The following is a 17,762-nucleotide window of genomic DNA, read 5'->3' as shown; positions in this document are numbered from 1 at the left end:
TGTTAAAAAATAATGAATCTTACTTACATGAACAAATGCATAATTCTATTTTGTGTTTTTAAATAATATATTGTAATTAAAAAGCAAATTTATATAGTTTATATAATTTATGTAGTATAAAATAGTAAATACTAATATAAAAAAATAAAAAGTTTAAAAAAAATTATCATTTAAAAGAAAGAAATAACATTTAAGTGAAATTTATATGCAATTTATTAATGCATATGAATTAGATAATGTTTGTATTTTTGTATTGTATATTTGTATTTTCATTTTTATCATAATATTATTTAATAAGTAAACGTTTTTAAAATTTACAATATGTCATTTTTAGTATCCTCCAAAAGGACTGGAAGTATTTACTATAACAGAATGCAAACTTTTGCTTGAATTATTTCATAAATTATATATTAAAAATCTTGTATTACTCCATATTCTTTGTCATACAAATTATCATTTTACTTTAAAATTACGTCAAAAAATTTAATTATGAAAAATTAAAAAAAAAAGCACTTAATAATTATATTTTTTACTCAATGTATATTTACATTTTCGAATTGATTAGGATTTATGAATAAAAAGAAATTCTATTGTATAGAAAATAGTATAAAATAGTCTGATAAATTAATAATTTAATCATTTGTATGTGTATTACAAAATACAGTTCTTTTTCATTCTAATAGACAATAGCAATTCTACATATCATTTACTCGTAGATGATTGATAACCGCAATCATGATTTTCTTCTAATCTTACATCTGTATTCATCCTGTTAAAACAGTTTTCACTACATTCTATATTATTTTTTTGTAATTCATTTACTAAATATTTCATTTTAGGAAACAACCAACCATTATTGCACACTGAAATACGTCGTGTTGCCTTCATGAAATTTAGTTTCTAAATAAAAAAAATATTTTAATTAGAGATAATGAAAAATACATAAAAAGAACTTATAATTCATAATATATATGTATAAAAATCCATAAATCAAAATATAATTTAATTAAATATTTAACAAAATATTTTAATAATTGAATTTTTAGTATAATTAAATGAATGATTGAATATTAATATAAATAGTTTTAGAAAATAAATATAAATAAATTATTAGGAATTAATATTTAATATTTTTTATAAGCTAAAATTAAATATATATATATATATATTTATGTAAATATTGTCTTTCTTAATTATATCATGAATTATAAAATCTTCAACAATATGAATTATAAAATATTCAAAATTAAAAATATTGAATTCTTAATAATTTTAGTTTTTTTCAAATATAAATAAATCAAAATATTGAATTTTAAATGTAATAAAATATAATAAAAAAAAAAAAGTAAAAGATCATATTTTTTTTAATTACCTTCTGTGATGATAAATATTTGGAGTTTACAGGAAAACGTGTATCAATATTTTTTGGTAATATTTGACATCCTACACAAACATTTCTAACATTCTTATTACTATATCGATATACTCTTTTTAATCTTTGCATTAATACATGATTGATATGTCTTAACCGCTTTGTTTCATCTATTAATACTCTGTAAATTATTTTATTCACAATTTTTTAGTAACTATAAACTTATAAATCTTTAAAAGTATATATTAATCTATTTTTGAGAATTCTGAAAATACATACTTTTTCTCAAATCCAATTTGTACTAATTCCTGTTGTTGAGATTTTAATTTTGCACTAAGTTTGTTTACATATTCTCGTTGTTCTTCCATCCAAATACGTATACAAGAAACAACATATTGCGATTGATTACAAAGTTCTGATCTACTCATTGCTGTTTCTGTTAATTCTGCTGATATACAAGCCAAAGACTTATTTTTCAGTTGACATTCTCTTTTTAATTCCAATAAGGATTTGTGCGTCTCTCGTAACTAAAGAAAATTTAAAAATTTATAAATAATTTTTATTGAAATTATATATTAAAATATTTTGTTGTAAAAATAATTCAATATTCACTTCTGAAATAATTTCACAATTATTTTGTTCTATTATAGATTTTTCTTTAACAAGATCATTATTTTGTTCTTTGTATTCTTGTAATTGCTGTATTATACAGCGATTTGATTCTTCTATTTGTTTAAATTTTTCTCTTTCTTTTTCAATCTAAAAATATAAAAAACATTTGAAATTAATATTATTTGAAATTAATATTATTAAAAAAATATATAATAAAAATATATAAAAATATATAAACATTAAATTAATTTCACCTGTTGTTGTAAAATTTCTAATTGTTCTACATAAGACTTGCAAATATCTTGCAGATTGCAATGTTCAGTACTTTTTGATGAATAACTTGTTTGAATTTCTTCTAATTCATCTCTGAGCTTATCTAAACAATTTCCAAGCATAACTTTTTCTTTTTCTATACTTGATAATTTTAAACAATAATCTCTTTCCTAAAATAATTAAATAAAAAGATAAAAAAATTTTTTTATTATTAAATTATATAAATTAAACATCTAAAATAAATAAATAATATTAAATAAAACATTTTTAAAAAAATAATACCATACCATATTTGTTAAACATTCTTGTAAATCAGCTTCCCGTTTTGTCATTATGATTAATTGTTCTTGTGCTTTATTAAAGTCTTCAGTAACTCTACAATAGTTATTTTCAGTAAAGCATAATTGCATTTGAAGGTCTTTTAACTGAAAAAAAAAGATAATATAAATGTTATCTTAAGGAATTTATAATTTTGAAATTATAATAATAATTAAAGATAATAATTATAGATAATATTAGATATATATAAGTATGCATAAATATGTACATATATACAAAGAAGATGTATGTATGTATATTAAGATATTTTAAAATATTTACCATGATTTTTAATTGGCAAATATCTTCTTTGGTTTTATCCTCAAAGTTGCTATTCTCCATTTTTAATATAGAATTATCATTCTATAATTATTTATAACATTTTTAATATTATATTTTTACAATAATATAATAAAAAGTACATTTATTAGTTAATTTAAAAGTTAATTTATTTTATAAAAAATCATCTAAAATATTAAAACATACCTTTATCACTTCATAATCTGCTTGAAGTTTAGCCATATTATCTGATTTTTCTTTTAACATTGTTTTTAGAGATTGTATTCTTTCATGTAAAGTTGACATTTCTTCTTCTGCTTCATTTAATTCAGATAAATATGCTTTGATTTGTTGGTTCTTTACATCTAGTTTTTTTTCAAATTCTTCAATAATTTCTGTTTGTTTTTTTATAACAATTTCATTATTCGAAATTTGACTGCATAAATCATTAATCTAAATATAATGAAATAAAATATTTTTATAAGTTATTATTTAATTAATTATAATTTTAAAAATTATTTAATTATTTTATTAGAATATAATAAAATAAAAAACCTGTATTTGTTTGTCTTCTAATTTTTTTAATAATTTTTCAAATTTCGTGCTATTTTCTTGAGTAGACTGTAACTTTTCCAATAAATCTTCTGTATTTTTTGTTTGTTTTTTTAAATCAGATTTAAGTTGTTCATTTTCATATTGTAAACAACACTCTGTATCTCTTAATTTCTGTAATTCAAATGAAATCTGTTGAATATAAATATCGTTTTCTCTTTCTGTTTTCAATTCTTTATCAATTATGTCAAAATCTAATTTATATTTTTGTAGTTGCTTTTTCATATCTTCATTTTCTCTAATTAAAATTTCAATTTCTGTTTGTAAATCATGTTCATATGAATAATTTGTACATTGTTTCCTATTATCATATGTTATATTTTCATAATCAAATATATTTTGAGTAATACAGCTTTTATCTTTAACTTCTATTTTGTATTGACATTCTTTATCTTCTCCAATCTTTATTTTATATTCAGTTTTTAATGTTTCTTTTCTAAATCAATTAATAGTAATTTTTAAAATATTTTATATATTCTTATGAATAAAATTTTATACTAAAATATTACCTTAATTCTTGTAATTTTTCTTCTGCTTCTTGCCATAGTTTTTTTGTATTTAAATACTTATTTTCCAAATAGCATTTTGACTGTATCAGAGTATCTATCTGAAATGAAATTAATATATTTTATGTGATATAAATAGTAAAACAAATATATTTCTTTTTTTTTTTTTGATAATGATTGTTATACCTCATTTTTCAGAGATTGAATATCATTTACACGAATTTCCAGTTGTTCCTAGAAAATATCCAATTATTAATATATTAGTAAAAAAATATTTTTAATTTTAATTTTTAAAATTAATTTTTAATATTTTGATACTATATTTATGATATTTAACAATAATTATTTTTATTTTAATAACTAATATAAATTTTAATTCAAAATATAATAAAACTTTGATGAAAATAAATATTTTTTATTATCAAAATAAATCAATCAAACATTTCACCACATTATTTATTACAATATTTTATATTTCTCTACCTGTATTGTTTTTAAAATGAAATAATGTGTAATATGAATAAAATTAATAGCTAAGAAATTATTGTATCCCATGGAAATAATTTTTTGTTGAAGATCCTGAATTGCATTTCGTTGAAGCTCTAACAATTTGTCCTGTTTAGCTGCCTATATAAATTGAATTATATTATTATTATAAATATAATAATAAAAATTTTATAAACAAATCATTTATATTAGAATCAAATTATAAAGAAAAGATTTATAATACCTCTGCAAAACATTCATTATATTGACTTTGAATTTCTTCTACATATATCATCAATAAGCGAATAGTTTCAATTTTTCCTTCAGACTGCAAATAATAGATAGTTCGATTCTTTTTTTAAAAATAATACTTTAAAATAATATTTATGTAATAACAATAACACCACTTACACAAACATTGTTTTTCTGTATAAAATTTTATCAAATCACACAATTAATTTTTATATTTGAAATTAAAAAAGAAATATTAATTTAGTTAATTTACAACTATTGATATTTGATTAAAATGGAACAAATACATGCATGTTATTTGTTAAATTATTTATTATAACAATAAATGGTAATAAAATTTATTGTTTAGACATGATTTTTTGTTTAGAGAAATATATTTATTTTTATTTTAAAATGATAAAATAGATTTTTTTAATAAATATTTTTAACAATTTTAACAATTGCCAACAATATTTATAAAAATAAAATTTTAAATATTAATAAATATTAAACATATTAAATCTATACAATTTTTCATACTATTTAAATAAATTTTAAATTTTAAATAATTAAATTTGTATACAAATTTACAGAATTTTAAATATTTTAGATAATATATAATTATTGTGAATCTAAAAATATAAAATATAGTGTAAAAAAATTAAAAACAAATTCAATTATTTTATATAGTAACTGTTAAAATTTAAAAATTACGTTATAGATTACTATCTTATTTATATATTGAATAATTATTTTATATAAATAATATATGAGTTAATTGCACATATTTAATTATTATAAATTAACGTTTAAACATCATGCACATTCCTTTGATTGAATGTTACAGATGGAATTGCAGACCACTGTTCACTCATATCACTCACTGTTCTATTTCCCATTTGATCTATACATTTTTTAGCTTCCACTACAGCATTTTGTAAGTGACCAATAGTTTGAATTTGAAGTTCATTCTAAAGAATAAAGTATATTTTTATTATTTGATAGAAACAAATGACATTTCATATATGAAAATAAAAGTTTTTTATATAGTTTTTATTAATATAAAATTAATACAAACCTGTTTTGATAAATCTTTCTTTTCCTTCTCATATTGAGAAATTATTTGATTTTGATTATCGATCTAAAAATATGTACATTATATGATATATTAAAATTACTATATTTGTGACTGACATACCTTTGACTAATCTTGATAGTTTTAAATTAATAATCACATTTTTGATGAAACAATTTAAAAAGATTATTGAAGTAATAAATATTTTAAGTAAATTATATAGTTTAAGAATTAAATAAATAACATAAACATATACTTTTGTTCTAAATTCTAATTTTAAATTTCTTAATATAAATAATATAATTATATAATAATAAAATTGTTAATTTTTCATAACAAAAAAGATCTGTGTTTTTATTAGTATTTTATATAGATCTAAATTTGTTTTTGAAATATGAGAATTGCAATCTTTGGACATATATAGTTTTCTTATTATTTCTTATTATTTGAATATTGAAAAATTGAGCAATTTATCTTATAAGTTAAATTTTTAAGTTAAAAAAGTGAAATTTTTAAAATTCCAAATTATAAAATAAAAAGAAAGTTTTTAATTTCTTTTGTTATGAAGATTGTTTTTTTTTGTTTTTTTTTATAGTTTTAAATATTTTATACAATGAATTATTAATATTAAATATTATAAAATAATTCCTTTTTGAGATAGAAGACTTAATGTTAACATACCTTTTCCTGATACTTTTGGTGAAGTTCTTTCAATTCAGTTTGTGTCATTACAATGGAATCTTTTTGAATATCAATAATTTCCTTCATATTTTCTATCTATAAATATAGTTGTGATTATATATTATTAATATTTTTATTGATATTTCAATTCTGTGATTTTGTTCAAAATTCAATAATACTTACAAGTTTATCTTTGGAATATAATGCATTTTTGAGTTCTTCAATTTCTTGAAAGCAATTGTCTAATTCACTTTCATGTTTTTGTAATATTTCCAATAAATTCATTAATGATCTTGCAGAGGAACAACAATTAGAATCTTCACAAATCTGTAAGATATTATTTTAAAATAAATAATATTTATAATTCATGCATTTATATTATAATAATTTTATAGTAATTTTTATTTAAAATTCTATACATTCATTATAAACATAAAATTAAATAAAATAAGAAATTTATACAAACCAATTTTTTAAGTTCTGTTTTAAGTTCTTGAAGACCAATTTTTGTACATTTTATGCTATTTTTTAATTTTTTAAATAATTGATGTGCTGTCTATAAAAACAAATTTATTAATTTTAATTTAATGTAATTATATTTATTTTATATAAATTATCAATAATATTTACCATTGTATCATGTCTAAATTGATAACAGCTACATTGCAACAAAGTTTCTTCCATATTATATTCATTGTGCTTTTATTTAGACATATAGAATATAAAAAATATAACTTATATTAATATAACTTATATTAATATGTATCTTAAGGTTCTAAATTTCTACTATTAATATTATATTATATTATATTAAGAAAAAAAAAAAAAAATGATTCAGAAATAAGAAATTAACTTACAGAAGAATTTAATAATTCCTTAGATTTTTTTAATTCAATTTCGATATCATTCAATTCACGTCTAAGAGTACATTCAATTTCTTTTTGAAATTTAAGCTAAAATTATAAAAGATATAAATTATAAAAGATATGTATAAATAATTTTATTTAATAACATTAAATAAATATTGTATGTAAGTAAATATTTACAGTATTTTCTAATTCTATGATTTTTTTTTTTAATTTCATGTTATTTATAGAATGAGATCGTCTATAATTGTCTGCTTTTCCATGTATTATATGAAGCTCTTCTTCTAATGATTGAATATTATTTCTTAAAAAATTATTTGCTTCTTCATTGCATTTAGCCTATAAAGATAAATATAATAAACTGATAAATTAATAAACAATAAACATTAAATATTCAAAATTTAAATATTAAATACCTCATGTTGTAATATTTTAACTTGATCTTGTAAATCAGTTACTCTATATTTCCATAAACATGTTTTTTTATCGCATTCTGAATTAAGTGATTTCTGTGAAATAGTTATTATAAACAAAAAAATTGATTTATAATATATGTAATTTAAATAATATAATATAATATATATATATAAATATTCTTACTTGCGATAGTTTATACTTTAAATCATCATATTCTTTTCTTAATTTGTTCACACTTTGTTTAGTTTGTAACACTTCATGTAAAATCTAAAATAAAAAAAAATTTATATTAAAAAATATATCTATATTATAGTATTAAAAATTAAGTAAAATTTTATTTAATTATAATATAATATAAATACAAATATATACATGTTCTTTTGAAGAAAAAAATGTTTCTAATACATCTTGTACTTTTAAATGAATTGTATCAACTTCTTCTTCTAATTTTTGTAATTTTTGTTCTTTTTGTGATAGTGTTATTTCTACTATATCATGTTCTGTCAACTACAAATAATAAAGCACAAATTAAATAATGATATGAAAATAAATAATGATTCATTTACTAGCTAATGAACTAGAATTGAAATTAATAAATAGTAATTAATCATATTTATAACAATTACTATACTAACTGTTTCATCTATTTTGTCATGTAATTTTTTTGTGGATAAATCTACTTCACAAAATTGATTCTTCAACTTCTCAAGATCTTTTACTATACAACACCCCTGAAATAATTTAAATATTATTTATTTAATATTAATATTTTAATGCCAAGTAATAAGAAATTTAAAAATTACTTGAACTTGAAATATTTGCAAACTAGATGATGTTTGTTCTATTTCTTCAATTATTGAACATAACAAGTCATAATTAGATATATTTGTACAGTTAGATATGTCTTCTACACAATATGACATATTTTCCTAAAATTTTGTTGAAATAATTATAAATAATTATATCATGCTTTTTAATTAATAAAATAAAATAATTAAAAAAAAAATGAATCCTACATTAGACTGCATTTCATTGACATGACATAATTGAGATTGAGTAATATTTATTTCATTTTTTATATCTTTCAATTTATTCTCTCCTGAAATAATTCTATCATTATGTCTTACTCTTTCTTCTTCCTATGATAAAGAGAAAATATGTATTAATTAAAATGATATAATAAATAATAATATTAAATTTAATTATATTTAATAATTCTTACTTGTAATTGTAATTTATTAATCACATTTGCTATTTTTTCTCGACATTTTATTAACTGATTTTGTACATTCAAAACTTCTTTATTTAAATCGATATACTATAAAAATATTTTGTTATTAATATATAATAATATAAAATTTTATATATATATATATTAACATATAATTTACCTTTTGATGTCTACATTTAAAGGAAGAAACAATCATATTTATTTCATCTTTGATATCTTCCATAGTAATTTGTGCTTCAACAGCACATTCTCTAAATATATCCATTAACTTAAATTGATTAATATCTGTATTTGGCTAAAATATAGAATTAATTTTCATTTATTATTTTAAAAAGATATTATATATTAATATTATATTATAAAGTATTATATAAAATTTATTTGTTAATTATTTGATTTACATTTAAGTAAAAATTTATTTTCCTTAAAATATATTATTTATTAAAATAAAATTTAAATATTAGCTAATACTTACTAATAAATTTAAATTTTCTGTATGAAAAAGATTATCATTTTCTACTTGAAGCTATAGCAATATAAAATAAAATTTTATAAATAATCAATATTTATATATAATTGTTTAATAAATAAATAAATAAATTATACATACTAAAGAATTAATTATTCCAATTAATTCATCCTTTTTTGAGTATATTTTGTTTACATACTCAATATTTCTAGCTAATTTATATTTTATGTTATCCATATTAGATTCATTATTAATTTTATATTCCTGTTCAATTAAAAATAACAAAATATGTATATATATATATATATATATATATATTATTTTTTAATGTAATAATTATATAAAATTTTTAATACTATTGTTAAAAAAAATTATTTTACAAAAAATTAATTTTGCAATAAATTTATAAATATTAAAATAATTTATTAAAATAATTATTTTAAAATTAATATTAATAAACATTTTTCAGAGAATATCACTGTTAACACAATTCACTAATAATATACAATTTTTATTTTATATTTTGTTACAATTGAGAAATAAATTTATCATTAGAATTAATTGACAAGAATTGTTTCTGTTTCTATAAATTCTGAAATATCTATTAAATTTAATTATATTTTACAATTTTTTTACGATATCGATAGTACAGATAATTGAAAAATGTTTATCAATAAGATTCCAAATTAAAAACAGTTTAATTTATGCATATATTACATGACATAAATGTATATCAAGCATTTAAACAAACTGTTTTTCTAATTGCTGAATTAAAAAATTATACACCATTTTATTCAAAATTTTTTAACTGAATATTTCATAGAAATTTATACAAATATATAATTTTGAAATTTAATTAAAATATTAATTATATTTAAAGTTACCAACTTCATTTTTCTCACAGCATAATTTTTCAACAGTTTTTTCCAGTTCTACTTTTAATTTAGAAAGATCTTCCTTTTCTTGTTCCATCAATGATTTTACTTTATTCAAATATGATACAATTTGATTCTAAAAATTATAATCCATATAATAACAATATGTATAATAACAATATGTAACAATAGCAATTATAAATTATTAAATATTGAAATTTACAATATTTATATTTATATTACCTGTTGATTTATAGAATTCCTTGGATTTTTAATATCCTAAGGAAAGATAAAATTTTAGATTTAAATTAAATTTAAATTTTTTAAATTATTAGTTATATTTGAAATTTAGAAATACTATTTTTATTATTTTATTAAAATATTTTTTTTTAGATATAAGAAAAAAGAAACAAAATTATTATATATATAATTTTACCAACCTCTTGAAAAATTTATATATAGTTTTTTATATTAACATAATCATTCTATATATTATGAATTTCCTGAAATTTTATTTTGAAATATAAACAAAAAATATATTAAATAATAAATATATGAATGAAATATTGATTTCAATGTGTAAAAGAAAAATGAATGAAATATATATATTATATTTTTATATAAATGGCAATCATATTGAAATATAATATTGAATATTTTAAATTTATAAATTATATATATATTTAATATCAATATATTAATTATTATATCACTTGATTAGTATATATGTACATACAATATATTTTAATTTTCAGAAATAAAAACATTTTTGTTGTCCAAAGATTGTTTACATATATTAAAAGGTGGCAATTTTTTGCTGTATTTCAAAATTTTTTTATCAATATTATGAAATTTTGTATACATATTAATTTTACTAAACTCAGTGTTCGCACAATAATCTATTGTTTTATTTTCTTTTGTTTTCATTGTAGGTATATTTTTTGTTAATTTATTACAATCCAAAATATTTTCAATATAAGTTTGTAAAATAGAATTATTTTTATGCTTTGTAGATGTTTGCATCATTTTTGATACAATAATTTTTTCACATAATTTACAAAAAAATTCCATCTCTTGATTATCAATAGTAATTTTGTTATAACAATTATGAGTAGAAGAAAAGAAACTAGAATATAGACACTGAAAATAAAAAATATCATTATTATTCATGTACAAATACACGATTTATAATTTATACCTTAGCTATTCGTCTTAGTTCTTTTCGCATTTTTTTAATGATGCCCTCTTTAAAATGAATTTGCATATTTGCATAATGACATTGCTCTTGCAATATAGTCATTTCTTTTTGAAGAGAAGTTACTATTTCATTTTTTTCCATCACTTCAGCTGTTAAAACACTTTGCTTCTCTACTGATTCCTGATAGTTAATACAAATAAAATTATAACTAAATTGTTATTTTGAAATAAAATACACATGCAAGCAAAAAGTTTTAACACAAACTTTTTGAAGATTAGCCATCTGTTGCTCTATATCTTGAACTGTCTTGTACTTTTCATTCAACTGAATCTTTAAATTATTCAAATTTATATCGCTATCGCGAACTGTTATTGCCAAATTAGATTTCGCGTCGCGTAAACGTTCGTGCAAAATTTTTATTTCTACATCTTTTTCAAGTAATAGATTTTCCACAATATCAGCCATTAACATAATCTGGATAGCAATAAAAATTTAAAAAATAATTTATCATTATCAATTTAGAAAATCTCATATATTTGAAAATATTTCAATATGATTGCCTTATTATTTATTATTTAATATATATTTAATATTTAATTATTTTATTTTATTAGAATTATGCATATATTATGTACACATGCATATATGAATAAATATTCTAAATTTCAATCTATATTAATTATTTTATTTAAAAGATGTTAACTTACATCAAAAGTTTCTTGATTATTTTCTATAAATGTACTGCATGCAATTTGATCTGTAAATTTAACACGTCTTCTAAGATTATCACTAAGATTTTGAAACTGAAAAGCATATGTTTTAATGGTATCTTCCTTTATTTGTAATTTTGCATTAAGATCAATTAATTTATCCTCTAATTCTTTTTGGTGTCTAGAAAAATAAAAAATTTATTATTTACAATTATATGTATGATATCAAATTTTCAATATTTAAATTCTTTTTTTTATTTTTACTTACACAATCATTTTTTTTTCATTTTCTTCAAAATTTTTTATTTGCAATTTTAAAGATTGTACTTTTTTGTGACTTATATCTTCCTAATTTTAAAATCAGAAAATTAATTTCAAAAAATTAATATATTATTATTAATATATATTATAGAAAATTTAAATATAATAAAAACGACAATTTATACATAATTATGTTACATACCCACCATTTATTTTGCATAAAAATTGTATAGTATATGTAACAAAGGATTTAATAAAAAGAGTGTAGGAAATTAAAATATAAAATAAAAATATAAAATATATATGTACATATATAGCAAAAAATAAAAGCTTAATTAAAGAGTTGTTGAATAGGAAGGATGTATCATGCAAATACTTCTGTCTAATGGATAATTTGATTTATTCATGAAGTCATGACTAATTTGTATTCTAAGTTTGAATTTCTTATCACCATCTATGTTTATATTTACCTGATCACAGGTACAACTGCAAAAGTATAAAAGAAACTGTTACTTAATTTTAATAAGGAAAATTTGTATATTTCAAATTCATATAAATTTAGAAATATTAAAAATAATTACTAATAATAAGTAATATAAAAAATATACATATAATATCAAAGATATTTGATTAAGAGAACTTACTTAGTAGGAACAGGTATATCACTAGGTTGAATTTCAAAAAATTTTATATCATCCAAAGTCCAATGATTTTCTTGTGCAGCACGCCGTATTAATTCTAATAATCCTCTAATATCACTTTGAAGAAATTCAATTTTTTGTTGCATACATTCTTCATCTTTTTCTAAATTACTTACACGATTTAAAAGTGTACTTATAGTCTATAATAACAATTATGTCTTATATTATAAATTTAGATTATATTATTTTAATAATTTAAGAAAAAAAATTTTAAATATCATTAAATACCTTTTCTGTATTCGTTGACTTTTTCATATTTCCAGAAACTAACATTGATGAATGTTTCAATTTTTCTTCTAATAATTTAACTCTGTTACAAGCAGCTTGTTCTAAATCCTCTACTACTTGTACTAGCATAATGTTTTGTTCTTTTAAATTTTTAATCCATTCCTTTGAAATTTCTAATTTCATCTATAAATTATTAAATATTAATAAAAATTAAAATATAAACATATTTTTCCATATTTTTCCATATTAATTAATTTATTTCTGTTTTTTTCATTAAATATTATAACATATAAAATATATTTTTTATAATTAAAAATTTTCTATTAAAATTACAAATTTGTTTAATGTTTTTAATATTTTTAATGTATATTAAAAAAAATAAAATCTTTTAAAGATTTTATATTATAGTATATAGTTTGAAATAACTTTAATTGTTTTATTAATAAATAATGTAACTTATTATTTATTAATTAATTAAGTTGAATTTGAAATTGTTAAAAAAATATACAAAAAAAAACTTTGAAAAATTTATATTTAAATTACTCAATGTTAAAAGTATATAATTGTATTTATTTTAAAAATATATATATGTAATTTTTTTAAATTTAAATAAATAATAATTAAATTATACAAATAGAATGGCAATAAATACATTAAATTAACTTCATATTAGAAAGAACTTACACAAACTTGATCAAATTTATTTTCAAATTCGCGATCAACATTTTCAATACGTGTCTCATACAATTTTTGAAATTCATCGATAATTTTTAAAGTCTCAGTTTCACCGCAAAATTCCCCGGTAGTTTCATCAATAGCAGTACAATTGCGATCTTCATCGGAAAGTTTAGAAACACATTGAGTAAATTCAATCGAATCAAATGAATTCATGGCATATGAATGTAAAAACCAAATAACATGTATGAATTATTAATTTGTTAAATTAAAAATCTTCCTACACTCAGATTATAAATAATCTTAAAATAACAATCAACACATACTAACTCGCCATTTTATCATTATAGTTGTCAACGTATTTTTATATCTATGAATAGTAGATAAGTGAGAGGCATAACTCTATTTTTTTTTAATCCTATAAAGAAATTAAATATACAAATATTTACATGAAAGAGCGGCTTTAAAAAAATAATTTTTAATTAAATTGAAATTGTATATTTCTAAAATTATCAATATCAAAGAATGATAATTATAAATAAATTTTATATAATTTCTTATTTATTATATTATTCTTATTTTTGATTTGATTGTTGATATTTTTATTATAAATTATATTTTTTTTATAAAAACAAAAGAAATGCAAAAATAAATTCTTATTGGTAAATATTTATTAAGAAATATTAGATATAACAAATATTAAATAAATACATTATAATTATTTAATAAAATATATTAAAAAAAATATTGATAATTAAAATATTTTAAATGCATTAAAAAATTTTTCAACGATTGAATTAAATTTAAATTTTCATTGAAAATTTGACCAATTTTTATTTCATTTATAAATATAAATAGGTTAGAATCACATGTTATAATCAAAATCATAATTTTTAAGTTTTGTTTGTGAATTTTTTTCTGACCATGTGCATAACATTTCTTTATGTAAATAATTAATTATTTTTATATGAATTTAAAAAAAATTTTTTTATTTTCTAATATAAATAATGTTAAAATTAATACGATTTTATTAATGCAAATTTAATTTATATAAATTTTTATAATATCGTTATATCGTTATATCGTTTTAAGAAATATCTAAATAATAATTATTTAATTAAACATGAATAAAAGAAAATTTGAAGAGGAAAATGAAAATAAACAAAATAATGGAAATTCTTCAACAGAAACAATAAAAGTTAAACGGATTTTATCACGTTTTAAATCAGATAAGGGTGAAATATTACCTGGTGGTTTATTAGATTTACCTATAAATATTACAGTTGATAAATTACAAGCAATTTGTAATACACTTTTACAAAATGAAGAACCTATACCTTTTGCTTTTTATGTAAATAATATTGAGATCACAGATAGTTTGGAAAATAACATTAAAGAAAATTTTAATGTTAGTGAGGATATAATTGAAGTTATATATCAACCACAAGCAATTTTTAAAGTAAAAGCAATTACACGATGTACTGGATCTTTAGAAGGTTTATATTTTATTATATAGAATTATAAAATTTTATATATATTATATTAAATAAAAACAAACATTTATGAAATATAGGACATAAAGAGGCAGTAATATCAGTTGCTTTTTCACCTAATGGAACATGTTTAGCTAGTGGTTCTGGAGATACAACAGTTAGATTTTGGGATATATACACACAAACTCCATATTATACATGTGAAGGTCATAAACATTGGGTATTATGTATATCATGGTCTCCATGTGGAACTAAGCTAGCATCTGCATGTAAAAATGGTACCATATTATTATGGAATCCAAAAACAGGAAAACAGATAGGTAACTATTAGAAAAATTTACTTTTACTTATAAAAAAATGAAAAATAAATTAATTTTTTAAAATATAAATAATATAATTTATATTTGATTCTTATACATTTTTAGGAAAAGCTATGTTAGGTCACAAAATGTGGGTTACTTCTTTATGTTGGGAACCATATCATAAAAATTCTGAATGCCAATATTTAGTTAGTGCTTCAAAAGATTGTGATTTAAGAATATGGGACACAATACGTTCACAAACAGTTCGTATTCTTTCTGGTCATACAAAAAGTGTAACATGTGTTAAATGGGGTGGAAATGGTCTTATTTATTCTGCTTCACAAGATAGAACTATAAAAGTATGGAGAGCTAAAGATGTAAGTTAATACATAAAAAAAAACATACTAAATAAAAAATAGCAAATATATAGTAAATTTCATAAAGTGTTTATATAATTAAATTAATATGAAATTAAATTGAATACATATAGGGAATTCTATGCAGAACATTAGAAGGTCATGCACATTGGGTGAATACTTTAACATTAAATGTCGACTATGTACTCAGAACTGGTCCTTTTCATCTTGGAACAGAGCAAAATGAAACTGAAACTCGTGTAGAATATGCAAAAAAATATTATGAATCTGTGGGTGAAGAAATACTTGTTTCTGGTTCTGATGATTTTACATTATTTCTATGGAAACCAGAAAAGGAAAAAAAATTCATTGGTATTATTCATTATAACATATATATAAACATATATATATATAAATAGACGATTTTCATAAAATAAAAATATAAATATTTTTTTCTCTAAATTTTTAGCAAGAATGACAGGACATCAGCAATTGATTAATGATGTAAAATTCTCGCCAAATGGTCGTATAATTGCATCTGCTTCATTTGATAAATCAATAAAATTATGGGAATCAAATACAGGAAAATATATAACTTCATTAAGAGGTCATGTACAAGCTGTATATTCAATTTCATGGAGTGCAGATTCTCGTTTACTTGTTAGTGGCAGTGCAGATTCTACTTTAAAAGGTAACTAAAAATAACAAATATTTTTATGTTATTTTAATATATATAAATATATATCAATATATTTTTATTTTATTTTATTAAATAAAAAATAAAAATAAATAAAAATAATTGGATGATACAGATGAAGATTTTATTTGATAAAAAATTTGATAAATTTAAAATATTATTATTATTTATTATATTCTATTTGATGAATCTCTAAATTAACTTTTAAGAAAAAATAGATTAATGATAGCATAAACATAATCATTACATAATTTAATTAGAATCAGTTTTATAATAAAATTATTTTTTATTCTTGTTATAGTATGGAGTTTAAAAACGAAAAAACTTTGTCAAGATTTACCTGGTCATGCAGACGAAATTTATGCAGTGGATTGGTCTCCAGATGGATGCCGTGTCGTATCCGGTGGAAAGGATAAGATTTTACGACTTTGGCAAAATTAAACAATGTGTACAAAATTTTTTTTAATAATTTTGAAGTTTTATGCAATTAACAAATGAAATTTTCACAAACAAAATATTTATTCGAAGAGATCTTAGATTTAATTAAGATCTTAGATTTAATTATTATGTAATTATTAAGAAATTGTTTGAAATATAAATATAAATAGATGGATAATCTTAATTTATTAATTTATTAATTTATTTAGATTAAATCTTAATCTAAAATAATCTAGAATAATTTTTTGAAATAGGCATTGATAACAAAGGCGATTGATTTATTATTGTTAAAATAATAACGCGAATAATAATGAATTAAATTCTTTTAAAAAATCAATAATTTTGTTCAGGAAAGTAGAATAAACTGATCATGTACATGTAAATACAAAAAAGCCATGCT

General features: G+C 18.6%; 2 protein-coding genes across 2 annotated transcripts; one reads left to right on the top strand and one right to left on the bottom strand.

The window, feature by feature from the left end:
• Nucleotides 1–624: 624 nt before the first annotated feature.
• Nucleotides 625–14,410, bottom strand: LOC122718647 (uncharacterized protein PFB0765w-like). Its single transcript, XM_043943863.1, has 39 exons — nt 14,086–14,410; nt 13,402–13,584; nt 13,117–13,313; nt 12,943–12,958; nt 12,480–12,559; nt 12,209–12,392; nt 10,547–10,582; nt 10,317–10,439; nt 9,570–9,692; nt 9,435–9,485; nt 9,120–9,254; nt 8,951–9,046; nt 8,745–8,867; nt 8,532–8,657; nt 8,364–8,459; nt 8,101–8,235; nt 7,912–7,995; nt 7,728–7,820; nt 7,492–7,650; nt 7,303–7,398; nt 7,076–7,144; nt 6,912–7,001; nt 6,629–6,772; nt 6,446–6,541; nt 5,768–5,830; nt 5,574–5,660; nt 4,703–4,786; nt 4,456–4,599; nt 4,159–4,206; nt 3,976–4,073; nt 3,410–3,902; nt 3,062–3,307; nt 2,858–2,938; nt 2,545–2,682; nt 2,239–2,427; nt 1,985–2,131; nt 1,652–1,899; nt 1,373–1,553; nt 625–900 (listed from the first exon to the last, which is right to left on the bottom strand). The coding sequence occupies exons 1-39, from the start codon at nt 14,290–14,292 to the stop codon at nt 703–705; spliced, it is 5,187 nt and encodes a 1,728-aa protein (XP_043799798.1). The 5' UTR covers nt 14,293–14,410; the 3' UTR covers nt 625–702.
• A 745-nt stretch (nt 14,411–15,155) lies between these two features.
• LOC122718789 (notchless protein homolog 1) lies at nt 15,156–17,498 on the top strand. Its single transcript, XM_043944120.1, has 6 exons — nt 15,156–15,572; nt 15,650–15,889; nt 15,995–16,248; nt 16,362–16,599; nt 16,697–16,918; nt 17,226–17,498. Exons 1-6 carry the CDS (start codon nt 15,200–15,202, stop codon nt 17,363–17,365), a joined length of 1,467 nt encoding a protein of 488 aa, XP_043800055.1. The 5' UTR covers nt 15,156–15,199; the 3' UTR covers nt 17,366–17,498.
• The last annotated feature ends 264 nt before the right edge of the window (nt 17,499–17,762 follow it).

Source organism: Apis laboriosa, unplaced genomic scaffold (genome assembly GCF_014066325.1).
Source record: "Apis laboriosa isolate Shangri-la unplaced genomic scaffold, ASM1406632v1 scaffold68_cov148, whole genome shotgun sequence".
NCBI classification, from domain to species: domain Eukaryota; kingdom Metazoa; phylum Arthropoda; class Insecta; order Hymenoptera; family Apidae; genus Apis; species Apis laboriosa.
The sequence above is the reverse complement of the archived record's forward strand: the minus strand, read 5'-3'. Positions and strand labels throughout refer to the sequence as shown.

Bases quoted from the DNA above. Each gene is read 5' to 3' on its own strand.
- LOC122718647 (XM_043943863.1), bottom strand. From the start codon at position 14,292: ATGAATTCATTTGATTCGATTGAATTTACTCAATGTGTTTCTAAACTT. The intron at 5,831-6,445 runs GTATGTTAACAT...ACATATTTTTAG, and splicing joins ACCAAAAGTATCAGGAAAAG to ATCGATAATCAAAATCAAAT. The intron at 2,132-2,238 runs GTGAAATTAATT...TTATATTTTTAG, and splicing joins TAGAAATTTTACAACAACAG to ATTGAAAAAGAAAGAGAAAA.
- LOC122718789 (XM_043944120.1), top strand. From the start codon at position 15,200: ATGAATAAAAGAAAATTTGAAGAGGAAAATGAAAATAAACAAAATAAT. The intron at 15,890-15,994 runs GTAACTATTAGA...ATACATTTTTAG, and splicing joins AAAAACAGGAAAACAGATAG to GAAAAGCTATGTTAGGTCAC. The intron at 16,600-16,696 runs GTATTATTCATT...CTAAATTTTTAG, and splicing joins AAAGGAAAAAAAATTCATTG to CAAGAATGACAGGACATCAG.